The sequence below is a fragment of the Astatotilapia calliptera genome, chromosome 18 (assembly GCF_964374335.1).
Source record: "Astatotilapia calliptera chromosome 18, fAstCal68.1, whole genome shotgun sequence".
NCBI lineage: Eukaryota > Metazoa > Chordata > Actinopteri > Cichliformes > Cichlidae > Astatotilapia > Astatotilapia calliptera.
The window spans coordinates 16,543,158-16,559,138 of record NC_137439.1 but is presented as its reverse complement, the minus strand read 5'-3'; the positions used below and the strand labels follow the sequence as shown (position 1 = coordinate 16,559,138).

The 15,981-nt window shown below is 39.5% G+C and overlaps 1 protein-coding gene and 1 long non-coding RNA gene across 6 annotated transcripts; both read right to left on the bottom strand.

Annotated features, from left to right (window-relative positions):
- Positions 1 to 207: 207 nt before the first annotated feature.
- On the bottom strand, positions 208 to 3,861 carry arf1 (ADP-ribosylation factor 1). Of its 5 annotated transcripts, none has more exons than XM_026148961.2 (5): positions 3,695 to 3,861; positions 2,108 to 2,301; positions 1,909 to 2,019; positions 1,665 to 1,789; positions 208 to 1,569 (listed from the first exon to the last, which is right to left on the bottom strand). In XM_026148961.2, exons 1-5 carry the CDS (start codon positions 3,844 to 3,846, stop codon positions 1,411 to 1,413), a joined length of 741 nt encoding a protein of 246 aa, XP_026004746.2. In that variant the 5' UTR covers positions 3,847 to 3,861; the 3' UTR covers positions 208 to 1,410. The 5 variants fall into 5 exon arrangements, with proteins under 5 accessions (XP_026004746.2, XP_080149026.1, XP_026004748.1 ...); XM_080292900.1 differs by having other exon boundaries at positions 3,654 to 3,725; XM_026148963.2 differs by having other exon boundaries at positions 3,632 to 3,720.
- A 3,935-nt stretch (positions 3,862 to 7,796) lies between these two features.
- LOC145421918 (uncharacterized) lies at positions 7,797 to 10,401 on the bottom strand. The gene is made up of 2 exons (XR_013903293.1): positions 10,258 to 10,401; positions 7,797 to 8,117 (listed from the first exon to the last, which is right to left on the bottom strand). It is a non-coding gene; the product is annotated as an uncharacterized LOC145421918 (long non-coding RNA).
- Between the last annotated feature and the right edge of the window lie 5,580 nt (positions 10,402 to 15,981).

Sequence of the window (15,981 nt, the reverse complement as noted above, 5' to 3'; positions counted from 1 at the left end):
TTGGGGCCTTTGTAATAGTAATTCTATTAATGCTGCAACTAAAATCAATTGCCAATTAATTGCTGCACATACGTGTTCTCATATTCTGTTTTAGATTGATTCGCTGAGCAGAAAAATGCCAAGGTGATGCCTAATCCTTTTGTCTAAATAGTCTAAAACTTCATTTAATTCTGTAATAGTTGATGTCAAGGGACAGCCTACAAAAAGCAGCATAAACTTAGATTTTATTACATGGTGTGAAACAAAATGAAAATCAATTGCAGTATCAAGCTTTACATAAGAACACAGACAACCAGAAGAGAATAACATTACATTTTAGGCAGCTAAAAATCAAACGATGCAATCAGTTAAAACAGCCACACCCTTTACAAATAAGTTTTGGGGGGAGGGGGGGAAGTGATGTGTCTCATATTAAAAAAAAAAAAAAAAGGCATTTATGGACGGCCAGTTTACGAAAGAAAACCCAACGTGCTGCAAAGGAAAACATTGGCACTAATGTCATAGCTGCACAATGCAAATTCCCAGGTTTGAGTTCAATAAAAGGCAAACGTTAATAGAGCCCTTAGTGAGGATGCTAAGCCACTCCTTACAACAAATTAACAGTGTATGGCTATAGTAATTAGTGGGCTAAGAGTTCCTTTGCAGCTGTATGATGTAAACACCCAGTAGATAATAATGCATGCCCTTAAAGACAAACAGACTACATCATGCAGTTTTGCTAACAAGTACATTGCAAAGGCAGCACATATTCAACCTGAGACTCTAAAATACAAGAATTCAATGCAGGCTCAAGAGGCTGGCTCCTCCCTGTTACCCCAAAGCAGGTAGATGTGAGGTCAATGCAACATTTCTTAGTTTAAAACAACAAAGGCTGGTAGGTGTTCACAGATTGTGCGTGACGGAGGTGGGGGGGCAATGTCAGTACATATAGTCAATGCCAGTGTTTATACTTATTTTGAGGCGCTGGTACTTCTAGTTACTGATAAAAATTACCAGTAGTAGTTGCAAGTAGTGCATAATCAGTGTATGATTCTTTATTGTTTCTAATAAAAAATTAAAATCAGTCCTTACAGTACGTGTAACCTTTATCTGCTGGTAAAGTCCCTGCCTTTGTTTTTCTATTCAATGCAAACATGGCTGCCCAACAGCCAGAAAGACAAATCACCACAGTAGGATTTTAAAGCGTGCAACAAGCTGCCCCATTACCAACTTTATTTACACTTACATAAAATGTGAAAAAAATAAAAATAAAGCTGCTTTACAAGAATAGCCCACCCCCACCACTGGCCTGCATGTTTGTGGTAATAACAGCTTCCAGTACAACATAACTCAGTTTAGCAAGATCTTAAAAGTAAAGAGCAAGGTCAGAGATTGGGGTGGAGGAGATTGGATTTTAAAATGCCGTAATCATTAATGGTTCTTGAGTTGATTAGACAACCAGTCCAGCCCTTCATAGAGGCCATCTCCGGTGGTGGCACAGGTCGCCTGGATGTACCACTGTCGGTTGCGCAGGGAATGAAGATTGAGCTTGTCTGTGAGTTCTGCTGCATTCATAGCATTTGGGAGGTCCTATAAAAAAAAGAAGGTGAGAAATCATTAGACAAAGGAAAGGTGAAAAGTGTTTATGATGTACACCTGCTTATATAAAAGACTTGATGACTTACTTGTTTGTTGGCAAACACTAGCAGCACGGCGTCACGCAGCTCATCCTCTGCCAACATTCTCAGGAGCTCTTCACGAGCTTCTCCACATCGCTCTCTATCATTGCTGTCCACGACAAAGATAAGACCTGGAGCAAGTGCAATCAAATAAATGGGTGTAAATCTTCTAAATACAAACCAGAAGACATGTTCAAATAGCAGTCCTAACATGAGCCATCAAATATCAGGCGATGAGGAAAAAACCTACCCTGAGTGTTTTGAAAGTAATGACGCCACAGCGGTCGAATTTTGTCTTGACCGCCGACATCCCATACAGTGAAACTGATGTTCTTGTATTCTACCGTTTCCACATTAAAACCTGTAGATATGAAACAAATATTCACATTAAAAACAAACCGAGTCTTTAGGCTTCCTTCCTGTGTCATGTAAAACAGTTTTTGTATTACCTATTGTAGGGATGGTAGTCACAATCTCTCCGAGTTTAAGCTTGTACAAAATCGTTGTCTTTCCAGCAGCATCCAGACCCACCATGAGTATCCTCATCTCCTTCTTCCCGAACATTTTAAACAGTCCTGCAAACATATTCCCCATGGCGGCTGGTGACAGGAACCCAAAAAGGTCAAAAAAACAAAAAGAAAACCTGTGAAGAAAGAGAGGAGTTGTTCAGCTCCAATACAGAGACGTGCTGCTGGTAAACATAAGAAAACACCAAACCGTGTTCCAACCTCCCAAATGACGGACACACTGCCTCTGATTGCTGTGACAGTAAACTGAAGGTCTGAGTATGTGTTGATCACACCATCCAGGCTAGAACAAACTTCAATATCGCCATACATTAAACAAAAAATATTGTGTGCAACTTAAATACAGTTTTAAAAAATACATATGTATTACTATTATTATTACTCCCACTGCACTTAATGTACATATAAAAAAAACAGTGGTGCATTTTTCTGCATATAGCAATTTGGTATTTTTTGTACACTATTTTATTTTCAATTTTTATTTTTCTAATATAAATCTCTAACTTGCTTTTTCTTCCTGTCCCTTATACTATTGTAACAAGTGAATTTCCTCTGTGTGGGATTAAATAAAGTCTATGTCCATGACTAAAGTTTTGTTAGCCTCATCTAATCAGTGAGATGGGTCTTACGGCGTGATCAAATCATCTTACAGACAGCTACATTTGCTTGTGTCAAAATATTAAAGGTGAATGTTTGAAATTTTGCTGTTATTGAGTCACGTGGGCAGCATGGGAGTGCAACTGTAAAGGCTGTTAGACACTTTTAGGACATTTTTAAATATCCTCAGAAATCAGTATGATGCTACTGTTGTGCTAAACACAATTATCTGTAAGCAGTTTTCTGTTATCGCACTCGCATTAATCAGTGTGATGTATACTATATGCAATATATGAGCTTCTGAATTCTACTTAAAGGCAGAAACTCGTGGTAGCACCAACCTCGATAAAAGGGACGTTAAACGCTCCGTGACTCCTGAAAGCTACTAAATGAAATTATAAGGAAACTCGCTAGCTGTCACCCTGTACCAGTATTTGTCTTTTCAGTTTATGCAGTTTGGAACCGAATATTTTACGCGGCTAACTGGAGCATTTTCAATATTTAGCTCGGAGCAAAAACTTTCAGAGCAGGTAAACAAACGGTGATGCTAGCTTGTTACGGTGCAACGCTAATAGTCGTCCGACCCGCTCAGATTTTAAGAGTACCAACTTGAGAAATAAAAACAACAATTGCATTTCTATTTATGTGTTTCCCAGTTACACTGAATATGAAATCATGTGCGAGAGAGTACAAAAAAACCTCCCACGCACACAGAAAGAAAGGACAGACTCGTCGATTCAGATAATTCCGCTAACAAGGTGCAAGTCAGATTTTTCTGACTATGGTGATCGGAATCGCACACACTAAAGCCGATTTTGCTTGACAACACATGGGGTTTTGTACATTTACCTTCAGATATTGTAAAAGCTACCTTTTCTTTTTTCTTTAACAAAAAGTCTCTCTTGCACTTACTCAGTTGAAATGTTTTGTTCCCTCAAGGCGTTTCCTTCCTTAGGAAAATGGCGACAGTCTGACACGTCAGAGGTTCCTGCAAAACTCCTGCGTTCACCGTGCCGGGAGAAGTGTCTCCCCCTGTGGTTGCGGGGAGAAACACACGCACACATGACAGCCTCCACTTTTAGTTAGTTTTTTTTTTAGTTTAGTTTTTTTTTTTTTTTTTTTTTAGTTATGGCACTATTTAGAGTAAAAATAGCTTTACCTTGTACTGGCAAGTACAAATGCACGATAAGCATGCTGTGTCTATGACCTGTTGACTTTAATTTACTACTGAAATTGAATCTTAAATTTCCCTGAAAACTAGGAATAGGAATTTATAAAGTTTTTTTTATACCAGTGCAATCATTGCATCTGCTTACCAGCCCAGCCCTTATTGATCCTTGATCCACCTTTATACATAAACAGATTTTCAGTGTCATCAAAACTGATTTTTTTAAAATTTATTTTAAATCCCAAACAGACTACTGCCTATTTCTAGATGTAACATCAATCTCTCAGTTAACATCTAAAATCGAGTAAATAAAGGCAGACTAGTATGGCATTCATTTTCTTTCAGGCTTTCTTAGTTAAATAAAATTTTTGTTACACATCTGCATTGATGAGCTGCTCGGTTGGGAAACTGTAGCGATAGCACTTGTGGTGCACATCAAATACATGACACTCCTTGAAGTGAATCCCATGTTGCGTATGTTGCTGGTGTTTCCACCCCGCTTGAAATAATTATGTTACAGACATTACAACTAACACGGCTATCATCTGTCTTCATGAAGCAATGCTTTGTAATCATTCGTCTTCCCTGCAATGACTCTTTTTTTATGGCAACACTAGACACGCATGTATGACATTGCTGATCTGAAATTAATGTGCATTGCCAGCAGCTACAGGGATTGATAAAAGAATTGATAAGTTCAGACACAGTTCCAATGCTTTGAAAAACTTGGAAGCGGTTCCCAAGTGGCATAATTTTTTTTAAAATTCCTATCCCTGCTGAAGACCCACTAACTGCTAAAGTTCCCAGGAGTAGCTTATTAGTTGCTCGAGGTTCACCTCCTTTCCAACCGCACTAATCAAAACCTGAAACACTTCATGTATCTGAGTCCACAAGTTACTTGTGGTTAATCATTCAGCTTTATAATATTCTTCTTGACTGATAAGATATGAAAGGAAAAAAGTCAGAGCCCTGTCTTATGAGCTCATTTCAGCTTCTCTTTGGCAGAATCTGTTGCGATGGCCACCATTAATACAGCTAATTTGTCCTGCAGAGACCTGACCACTGGACTTTCCTACTTCTATGAGCAAGTTATATATACCGGTAATTCATTTTGAAGTTTCCATCTTTTAAGTTAAGATTAAACGAGAAAATCTGATCCACCTTTTCACTTGTGAATATTGGGAAAGTTTTTAAAATCCATGTCAGCGCTGGACAAGATGCTCAACTGGAAACTTCAAAACAGACATCACAGTGCCTACATCTAGCTTCTATATACAGTCTATACTGTAAGCACTGATTAAAACAAGTAATTTTGACTCGTAGTGCATTCCAGTGGTAAATTAATTATCAGTAAAGAAAAAAATATTTTGAAAATCACTGGCTGTATCTATTTTTAATAGACTTCGGTTCCACATCTGAAAAACAAAGCCAATGCAAAAGTGCCTTAGACCTGTGTTACCTCTGATGGCCAGCAGTGGGCAGCTCTTCTGACTGCAAAAAGAAGTCTGATGAAGACTATCTGAAGCCAACCCACCGTCCCAGTTTAGATATGACCTCAGGAAACGATTTTCTGTTGAAAATATGGTGGCAGCCACGAGCTTCACTTTATTCAGCAGTTAATTATGGTGACTAGTTTATCCTTAAGGGGGGTATACTGATAAATTAATCACACACACCAAAGTTGACTCATGCTGGGGGTGGATTGCTGGAGGCTCAGACATGGAACTTGGTTAAAAGCGACTGCCAACAGTCTGTATACCAATTATCATTATTATTACTATTATTACTATTATTATTGCTATTGCTTCCAGTGGATGCCACACACTGTAATTGAAGAGGACAAAAACCAAGGTAAAGATGTAAGAAAGAAGAGGTGCAATTTAGGATTAACGATAAAACCACTATCTCCCGATGTAAGTAAATGATTCACTGCTGGATTTAAAAACTGTAAATGCATCCAGAGTACTCACAGTATAAACCCAGGACACACATAATTATATTTAAGGCCTGAGCAATTTTGCTTCACTTTTCCTTTTTAATTATTTTAAACATGTGCGTTTATACCCAAAGCTTGCCGCAGCATGCATCATTTTCTATAGTCTATCATAATTTTTTGATTCAGATTCATTTGAGTTTCTTTTTCTTTTCTTTTCTTTTCTTTTCTTTTCTTTTCTTTTCTTTTCTTTTCTTTTCTTTTCTTTTCTTTTCTTTTCTTTCCTTTTTAATTTTGCAGTTTCCACTTCCTTTTGTTCCATGACCAAGCCAATAAGGGAAAAACTAACCATATTATTACCGGGACAGTTGAATTTTAACCAGGGTCAACTATGCCTGCTAACCCCAGCAGAGGGGGCAGCAGGAGGGGAGAAGGCCAGGAGAGAACAGCAGGAGGGGAGACTAGTGAAGGACCACACACTGAAGTCTCATAATGCCATTCACTCTGCCACCGTAATTTGTGGTTTTGCCCCGCAGAATGCCATAGAGATCGCTTTCAGCATATTTTCAAAGCAACAGTTGTCCTTCTTTAAAGGTGTGGAAGGTGTTTCATAGCAGCAGTTAAAAGTTTCTGCAAAGTGTTACTGTCTTTTTAGTTTGGCCTACATTTTTCGGAAAGCTGTCGGACATTTAAAATCAACGCTGCCATCCAAAACAAACGAAAAATAAATACATTTTATTATATATAGTTATTAGAAAGAAGCAAAGACCCCACTATGTTTCTGTTTGTTTGCTTTTAGAGATAGAGAGCACACAGAGAACTTTGTTGAGACAGTCAGGGAGGGGGAGCATATTGGCAGAGTGTATACTGCAAACTGTTTCTGTCAAAGCAAACACGCTGCTAAGTGACAAAAAAAGGCCAAGAGTTTCTGTTTTTCAAAAACAAATCCTGACATGTGCCAGTTTGCATGACTGTCATGCTTTGAATGACACGCTTTTCTTAGATATGTAAAGATGATGTAATCTGTGCTTTTCTAAAATGAAAAAGACCAATTCAATTCATAACACAAGGCGTGGAAAAAAGCAGGAAAATGAATGATATAAATCTGATGAGTAAACGGGCATTCTTACTTTTAGAACATTTTAAAGGCAAAAGAATACGTGGTGTACATCATAACAGTTGCTATGCTCATTTGTATCCACAACATCTGTGCTCACATTGTGGATGTGTCTTTCTGTCGAAGAATGAACACTGTACAGTCTGTTATTACCTGTAGTTAGTAGAGTAAATTAGAGGTTTGTCCACGTTTGTGTAGTACTAACAAGATTAGAAAGCATAACAAAGCATTTCATTCTCCCCACTGTACTGTCATTATGAACATCTGAAGTGAGTGCAATTAAAATATTGATATCTAATGCCATAACAGAGAGCTCCTTTTTGTAATCCCAAGACAAGCTTAAACTGTTGCAAATTTTCTCGTTAAAATACAATCAAATACTGTCAGCTAGCGTTGCCAGCATTGCACTGTTATTATACAGAGCCCTTACTGAAATCTACTGCAGTTTCTTTTGGTAAAAAGTAATAGTGGGCTTGAGAAATAGTTCGTTAATCTTTCCAAAGGACTTTCAAACTTTTTCTTTGGACATGGGCTGCTTTTTCACTCCTTTTTTTTATCCAGCCCTTGTACTTCACCATTTTCAGATGAACAGTTTTTTCCCCTTTGTTTATTGAACCACTTAACACTAACCTATGATTCATTCAGGCATACAAAAGACACCTAACTCAAGCGATCAAGCAGTATCTACACCTACCAGAGAATTTAACTTTTAAATGGCATCTTTCGTCGTTTAGCTACTAGCAGCCTGTCACAAAAACAAATTATTGCTTCCCATTTCCTTAGATGAGTCTCTGAAAAAAAATAATGGAGACTGACATGCATAAAACAGAGTTTCTTCACCAACCAAGTGATTCTCCAAGAGTTATTATCCAAAAAACTTGGCGTGGTGTGCAGTGTGGCCTTAAAGGAGGAAAGTGGACAAGTCGAGAGTAAAATAAGGGATAGCAGACCCAAAACGCTCTCTATAGAAGATGAAAAGTGTATGCAAGTCAGGAAAAGGAAGGAACAGGAGAAAAAAAAGTCCTGACACATGACCTGAGAGATGCATCTGGCACTTTAGTTCATCCATCTGCAGTTTACTGAAGCCTCAGCAGGAACGATCTCAGCTGAAAGTTGGCTGTCAAGAAATAAGATAAGGAATAAAAGGCTGAGGTATTGCAAATTACACACTAACTGGACTAAAAACAATTGGCAACAGGTCTTATGGGGCGAAGAATCCAGATTTCAAATGCCTGCATACATAATCAAATGCTTGTCAATATTGAGAAGGTCAGCAGAGAGTACAACAGTGAGTGTCTACATTCATCTGAAAACACGGTGGAGGCTCTGTTATGGTTTGGGGCTGCATTTTACCCAGTGGTAATGGGGATCCTTTGAAGGAATTACTAATGCTGGAAAATACTATCAGATTTTGATCCAGCATGAAATACCATGTGGAAAGTATAAGATTGGCAACGTCTTCATTTTTCAGGATGACAATGATCCCAAACACACTGCCAGTGCAGTAAAAGCACAGCTGGATAGAAAAACACACAGTGGAACACTATCAGTCATGGATTGGCCTCCCCAGTGCCTGGACTTCAACGTTATTTAATCAGTGTGGGATCATCTTGACAGAGGACAGAACAAAAGGCAGCCAGCATCCAAAGAAGAGCTTTGAATGTCCTTCAAAAGCCTGGAGATTTCTTTTATATAAAAAAAATCACAAGAAAGCTTGGACAAGAGAGTTCATGTTGTGTTGAAGAATAAAGGGGGTCACACTAAATATCGACTTTCACTTTGCGTGTTTGCAGGTGTTTCCAAGATTCGCTGCACCTATCTCGTGTTTTCATATCAAAATATAAAGAAATGAAAGGTGACTCAAGACGTCTGCACTGTACGGTATATTTTTATTCTCTGCATTTTCCACAGCAACAAAACAATGACTCAGTGTTTTTGCACTACTTTACTTTGCTGCTAAATAATTGTTCAGGATAAATCATCAGGATGATTTAGAGATTCACTTTAAAATTTTACACTTCCAGACATCACCGCTGATGGGTTTCACTTGTGGAAAAGAAACATTTTATTTAAAACTTTGCACGAATAAAGAATTTCATTTCAAAGAGTTTCATGTTGTGCATCAAAGTTTTTTTTTTCTCAGATAGTGAGAAATATCCATACCTAAATACTTGTCCTTTATCATATCCTGACTTATATTTCTATGATTTCTTGTACTATTGTATAAATCACCCTGAAAATGAACACTGGCTGGAGGTGATTAATTGCAACAGTAGTTTCCTCATGGTGACCCATCGCTAAATCTCCACAATCTTCACACATCCACAAAAGTCTCAACATTAAAACCTTCACTGAAGATAATTTGTGCAGATCTGTCCATAATCTGAGCAACTGCCTCCTTAAATTCCGGCAACAGAACTTTTACTACTTTTTGATATGTTTACTTTGAGGCAGACTTGTTGCGAACTGTTGTACCCGGATGACTTAGAAGGCAAACAACAGAATAAGATATGAAAAAGAAACAAGAAAGAGAACGAAAAATATTGTATTATTGTATTATATAATTGTATTATTAAGCAGCCATCTGAATGGCTTTCCATTTACGTTTACTGGTCCCATCTGGACCAAGATAAACCACAATACCTAAATCAAAGAAAAACAGAGAGCGAAAAAAGAAAAGAGAGTAGAGAATAAGGCTTTATTCGTGCAGTGAGTTTGTCAGCTTCATCTGTCAAATATTCTCTACTTTTTCACTATAAAAATGTCACATCTCATCCCACAAAAAGTTTGCTAGAAGTTTGGAGTGGAAGTAAAAAAAAAGTAGCATTAAAGCTTTCTTTATTTCAAATGTACTCCACAGAACTAAAGAAAAACCCAAAACAAAATCAAGTCCCAGTTTTACTTTTTACATACAACCACAGCGCAGGTGCTGCTGTTGAGATGTGACAACTGAGATTAGCACAAAAAGTTACAATGCAACTTGTCAAATTCATATTTTATAACTAGATATTGTCCCACAGGATTTAGCCAAGTCATATATCTGGAATTGGAGATAATCCCTTTCGCTGGAAAATTATAGCTTTGGGCTGAAAACAATATTGTCTGTGAACATCTGCAGACAAATAGGCAGAAATAAAGCTAGATAATCTGTAAACTTAAGGATCATAATAATACAGTGTTATCTTTTATTGAATGAGGATATTAAGTAAAAGCAGCAGAATTTATTGGATTGATCATAATATGCATTTACAACGTACCATGTAGGGAGTCGAAAGTACAGTAAAGATCCCAGAGGCAAACGCTAAATCCAACATACTCCCCGGGGAAAGCCAGCGGTAATATCCAACTGAAGGGCTCTTCTCTGTATTCCTTTTCGTCTTCATATCTCACTGGATACTGACAGCTGTGATGTGCGGACAGACGACTAGAAATAGGACAGTAGGGGGTTTATATGTTACACCCCCTCCCCGAAAGCACACACACAAACACGCAAACGCAAACAAATTTTCATGGCATCATCACGCTTAACAGCTTTCTCCAACACATGCACAAACTTGCGCACACACATACACACATGTGCACTCTTTTTTCTTCTTTTTTAAATAGCCCCCCAAAAATCCCCTCTTTATTCATGTTAAATGTGTCCCTAGAAGACTTATGCCCTCCTGGGGGGCCACGGCTTCAGACGGGATAGATACAGTAGGACTCCAAGAAATGGCCTCTGTCTGGAAGGATAATATGCTTCATGTTTACTTCTGTGATGGGAATATGGACTACGTCTTCACCTATGAAGCATTATGGCCATCTCCGCCTGAGTCAGTCATTTCCAAATCAAAGTAATTTTAAGCTGATGAGACAGAAAGCAGAGCTCGTCTGCTGTTAGTGAATGGAAGATGGCTGCCAAGGGGCAAAACAGGCTTTGCACAAGGAAGTGGGTAAAAATCTCAGTAGGGGCCTGACTCCCCTCTGAGACGAGGCCTAGCAAGGATAAAAACGCTCAGTAAGGGGCTTGGGAACACTGATCTAGTGTGTGTGTGTGTGTATGTGTGTATGAAACAGGCAGAAAAAAAGAATGGGTGTGAGCATGCATACATTTCTATGCACAAGAGATGTTTTATTTGTAATCTCACGAGCCTTCGCATTGCGTTAACTAACTTATTTTGGACTTGGGGTTTTGTGTTGTGGGGTTCCATTAATCTTAATAATTGTGATAATAGTCGCACATTATGAAATGGCTCGGAGGCAACCAATAGACTGCTGTGTGAGTCGTACAAAGGAGTTGGTTTGGCTAAGCAGTGTTGGAACTCGGATGGACAGGCATGGGATACCTCCCTCTGCGTCTCATGTACTGGATTACGGGGGTGTGAAGCAGGAAACAAACCGAACATTATTACAACGACCTGCATCGTTGCCATGAGAGGGTCCATGCTGGCCTCTTCCATTGGCAGCAAGTACGACTGGGCACCTTACCCCACGCCTATCACAGTAGGGGGCGCCACAGAGAGAGACAGGCCGGGGCAAAAGGATAAATGTGCACCAGTGTCGCCTGCCAGTCACCTTTGTATGGCGATTGTCGGCGGCCTGAAAAGGTCGTTAAGGGGATTTACATAAAATTTTGCACTCCGCCCCGGGCATGTACGTAAATGTTCGATTCAATATTGAGTCAATACTACTTTAAGGTTGTTTGAGTATTTCACGGCACAGTTTCTGGAAACAAAGGTAATGAGGTGGCTTGACTGAAATGCATCAAAGCTCAGGTTTGGAAACATCAAATCTTTTTCCCATAAAACGACTTGCCCAGTGCAGAATTCTTCCTTCTTGATGTCAGAAAGTATTTGTAGTTTGGTCTTTTATTTTTAAAATATTCTTTTAGTTTTACTTCCAGTGTGACCCTTTCATTCATTCAGTTACCACTAGTGCAGGATATGTGGGAGCCAGTGGTGTTGATGGGAGATGGTGACATCCGTGACAGATGGCTGAGACAAGCTCTTTAAAGACGCACTTCCTCGGAAAGGACATGAATCCTCTGGCGTGGTAAGGGTGATGTAATAAGAATGGAAATTGCTGGCTCGAGTATGTGGGTATACTGGCAAGGTGTAAGAGTACACATAGAACACAACGTCCATGCCAGGGAACTGGATTTCCTGGTTAAGGATGACTTGGTCAGATGTGAGGTTACCATGGTCCATTTTTCGAATTCTAAGCGCCTTCTGATGACCTACCTCGAACCAGACATTTCATCACCTTCAGTGAAGCCAAAGGGCAGTTTGATGGATGTAATATCTGAAGCTGCCTCTTCTGCTCTCTTTGAAACTCACCTTAAGCATCCACATGGGCTATGACGAGCCATTGCAAGATGAAACAATAGTGAGGATAAAAGTATTTCTTTGAAATACTTTTTTGTTTCCCTCAGTGGGTTGGTTTGAAGTTGATTCATGTTTGCTATGTATACAAGTTTTTAAGGGTTGTCCCACCCTTGTTCCCTGTTTAAATCCAGCTATATCCCATGTGAGGAGGCATCAAAGATTAGAGTGTGAACCTGTTGCACCTCAGGGTAGATAATTGGTTGGAATGCACAGCATGTTCTAGCAGGGCCTGAAGGACAACCAGCAACAACCAAAATCTGTGGCATCAGAACCGAGGCAGTTTCCAAATTTGGAAATTAATTTTTTATTTTTTTTTTACTTGTCATGTTGATCTGGTATTATTTGCAGTTCTCCGACATTCAGCTATCTGTGACTTTGACAAGTTGATTATGAGTGGCCCTTTGGCCTAACATGCTACCAAGGTGGTCCAGGCAGCATGTTTTGATTGCTACTGACAAGAGTTTTGTAAGCCCCCCCAAAGAGCATCTTTAACTGCATGAGTAATGATCTTGGATGCATTTCTAACACAGTCTTCAAGCATGGGCGTTACAATTAATGAAATCATGCGGAACATAATTAATATTTTTGACAACTGATGCTTCCTCATGCATCGAGACTCTTACCAGCGTACCATTTGTCTGGTCACCTTTTTTTGTTGATAGAAAGGGCTTCCTCGTGTGTGTATGCTTGGTGTGTGTGCTGCTTGATGGCGCACCTGTCTGCCTTGAGGCTGCAGGTAGAGGTACAGCCTCTCATTTCTGGCTGGCACTCGTGTGGTAATACATTAGAGGGCTTGTCATTGTGCTTTACTGAAGGGCGCTGACAAGCAATTTGACACTCTTGACAGGGTCAGGGGTGTCAGCATGCTCAGACTGACAGGGAGATGGTCACACGAGGGCGCAGGTTGCTGCCCGAGTCAATTGGAGGTTGTTGCCCTAGGGCACTTTACTGCCCTGCCAAACCAAGATGCATTCATGTTTGATTTACAGAAAATAGGATAAAAGCTGGTCATGTTTTGGCATGTACAGTCTATATAATCATGTCTTCATGATTATATTTGATGGCTATTGCACAATTTTTGGCCGTATCAACATCTGAGAGGGTTGCAAGTTGAGTGGATAATGACATTAGACATGTTTTTCCCCTCAAATGCATGTTATTATAAAATGCACAAGACAAAAACAACACATTCTACCAAGTAATGTTAAATATTGTGTGTACACTTGCATTTGTAAAGATGTTAAGATGTTAAGATGTAAAGATGTCGGTAGAAGAACTAGAGACTTGTAAAGGCCAAAAAATGGCAAACAATTTAGCTGAAACTGCACAGGATGGAAATAATGGCACAATGAATTCTAAAGTCTCAAATCCTTGTTAAGACCCTCCATCTTTCAAACTAAACTGGATCACACCAAGAATCTCCTATCCCTTTATCCTGTTTAGATCCTCTAATCCCTCAGCCATTTTCCATTCTTTCTCTTTTTCTCATTTCAAATGGTAACTGTTTGGTTGTCCGGCATTGGAACGTTGAGAATTTGTCCTCTCAGTGAAAGGAAAGCAACTATACTGAAGAAAGGAAGAACAGCTTGACAGAGCCAAGAATGCTACGGATCTCTTTAAGTCCCATAATGAGATGTTTTCTCTGCTTGGAGCTTGTATTGACATGGAGACTAATGATTTCCACAAAGTAATAGATTGAGAGAGTAATGCGCAGGGGTGGGAAAGACAACACAAAGTGATTTAAGTCCTAGAATAGCCAAGATGCTCAGCTTCTTGCTTTGTATGAGATGTGAAGAACCTTAATAATATCACTTCTGTGGAGCAAACACTCAAAGAAGCGTTATTACAGAGTTTGTAACCAATGTGGAAGTCACAAACATTTTAAAAAGCTTGTGTTAATTGCTACAAAATAGATTTGGTACAGACACACAAATATGTGCACTCAAGAAATGTGAAGAGATCTTTAACAAATGAAGAAGAAGACATGAGTTGTATGAAACTTTCCTGAGGTTCGGGACCTTCCAATTAGGGACTAATGTCATCTATATTAACCCTTCGCCCCCTCCCTGACTTTGCTTTATTGAGGGAAGGGTAAGGGGGTTGTGGCTACCTCAATAAAAACAGCACTAAAAAGCAATTACAGTGCTGTGAAGAATGGGACTTGTCAGTAATTTGCTGTCTAAAACTGAGGAGATTGCAGGTCTGGGGCCGACAGGAATTCTGAGCCTGCAGTGCAGTGTGGGAAAAGCAGTGGGAAGGCAAGCACCACCCTTTGTGAGGTAATTACTGGAACTACCAGGGGCCAGCGCCAGTCCCTGCTAATGATAACCCCTCTCATCTCCCCTGCTGGTCACCTCGTAATTGATATACCCAATCTCACTTACCCGGGACATGTCCACAATAATGCAGAAAAATCTGAACCTTTTATCCATTTTTGCTTCAAACTGCACTGAGCAAATCTCAAACCCCTCCAATGTGAGTATTTATCTGGAGGATAAACTGATGATTAAATGCACCCAAAAAAAGGAAAGGAAGTCAAATAAGAAACAGAAATAACATTTTTGGCATGATTTACATTCAGATATTATTATACTCAGTGTTACTTGGAACCAGGAAGTAAGCTGGTTTTATTTTTCCACCATTGCAAGAAATGACAGTCTATCCTGAAAGTCTGCATTCATTTCAAAGACTTTCAAGGCACGTGTTTGAAACCCCGACACAAGCAGGAACCAACTCTCACAGTTTGCATGCTCTGAAAGCAGCAACTAACTTACCAACTAACTAAAATCACAGCTTTCAGACTTTAAAGTGACAATAACTGAAAACCATGATGCTGCAATGATTTCTATGCTGCTGTAGATCTTAAAATATGATTCCCCAGAAAGAAATGAATGCCAGTGAGAAAGATTGAGCCTGCAGCTGGAGACGCTCATCCTACCTGCTGAACTGCTTTGAGCTGCAAAGAGGTGAAAGGTGGACTAATGAGTGATTGTGTGGGCCTCCAGCTCACGCTGATCTGGACCCCTTGTTAACCTAGATGCTCAGCACTCAATTACCAACTCATCTTACAAAAGCAGATCTAAACACATGTGGCTTCTTCGACAAGCACTGATGAGGCAAAAGTGATCAGGGTTGGTATCGCATACACATGCCTGTAGTGCATTAGTCTCCCCATATCCCCCCCCCCCCCCCCAATGTTATCAGCCCAGCTTGACTAATGTTCTCTTGTAAGAACAGAGGTGACAAAATTCCTTTGTGAGCTTCAACAATACAAACAGGCACTTCAAAAGGGGATGAGGCTGCTTTACAGCTGTCACATCTCTTCTCGTGAAGGCTGCCCTCTTTAGAAATCTCTCAGATAAGCCATCATCCTCATCGAATGCAGGTGACACGCATTCCCCTTCGGGTGTTGATGTTAGGATGTTTCAGCATGGGAACAAAAACACATTTTTTTCTGTAAAAGATGATTTTTCTCTTCTCGTGATTCGAACGTTTATCCAAAAGTGGCAAAAAGTGACTGCTATTGTGTGATACGCAACACGTTAAATCTTTATTTAGAATTTAGTGGGTGAGGTGTTGGGTGAGGTGTGAGTGCTGTCAGGGTTTATTTATTTA

Bases quoted from the DNA above. Each gene is read 5' to 3' on its own strand.
- arf1 (XM_026148961.2), bottom strand. From the start codon at position 3,846: ATGTGTGCGTGTGTTTCTCCCCGCAACCACAGGGGGAGACACTTCTCC. The intron at 2,302-3,694 runs GTAAGTGCAAGA...CTTTCTTCACAG, and splicing joins GAACAAAACATTTCAACTGA to GTTTTCTTTTTGTTTTTTTG. The intron at 1,570-1,664 runs GTAAGTCATCAA...TTTTTTTTATAG, and splicing joins TAGTGTTTGCCAACAAACAA to GACCTCCCAAATGCTATGAA.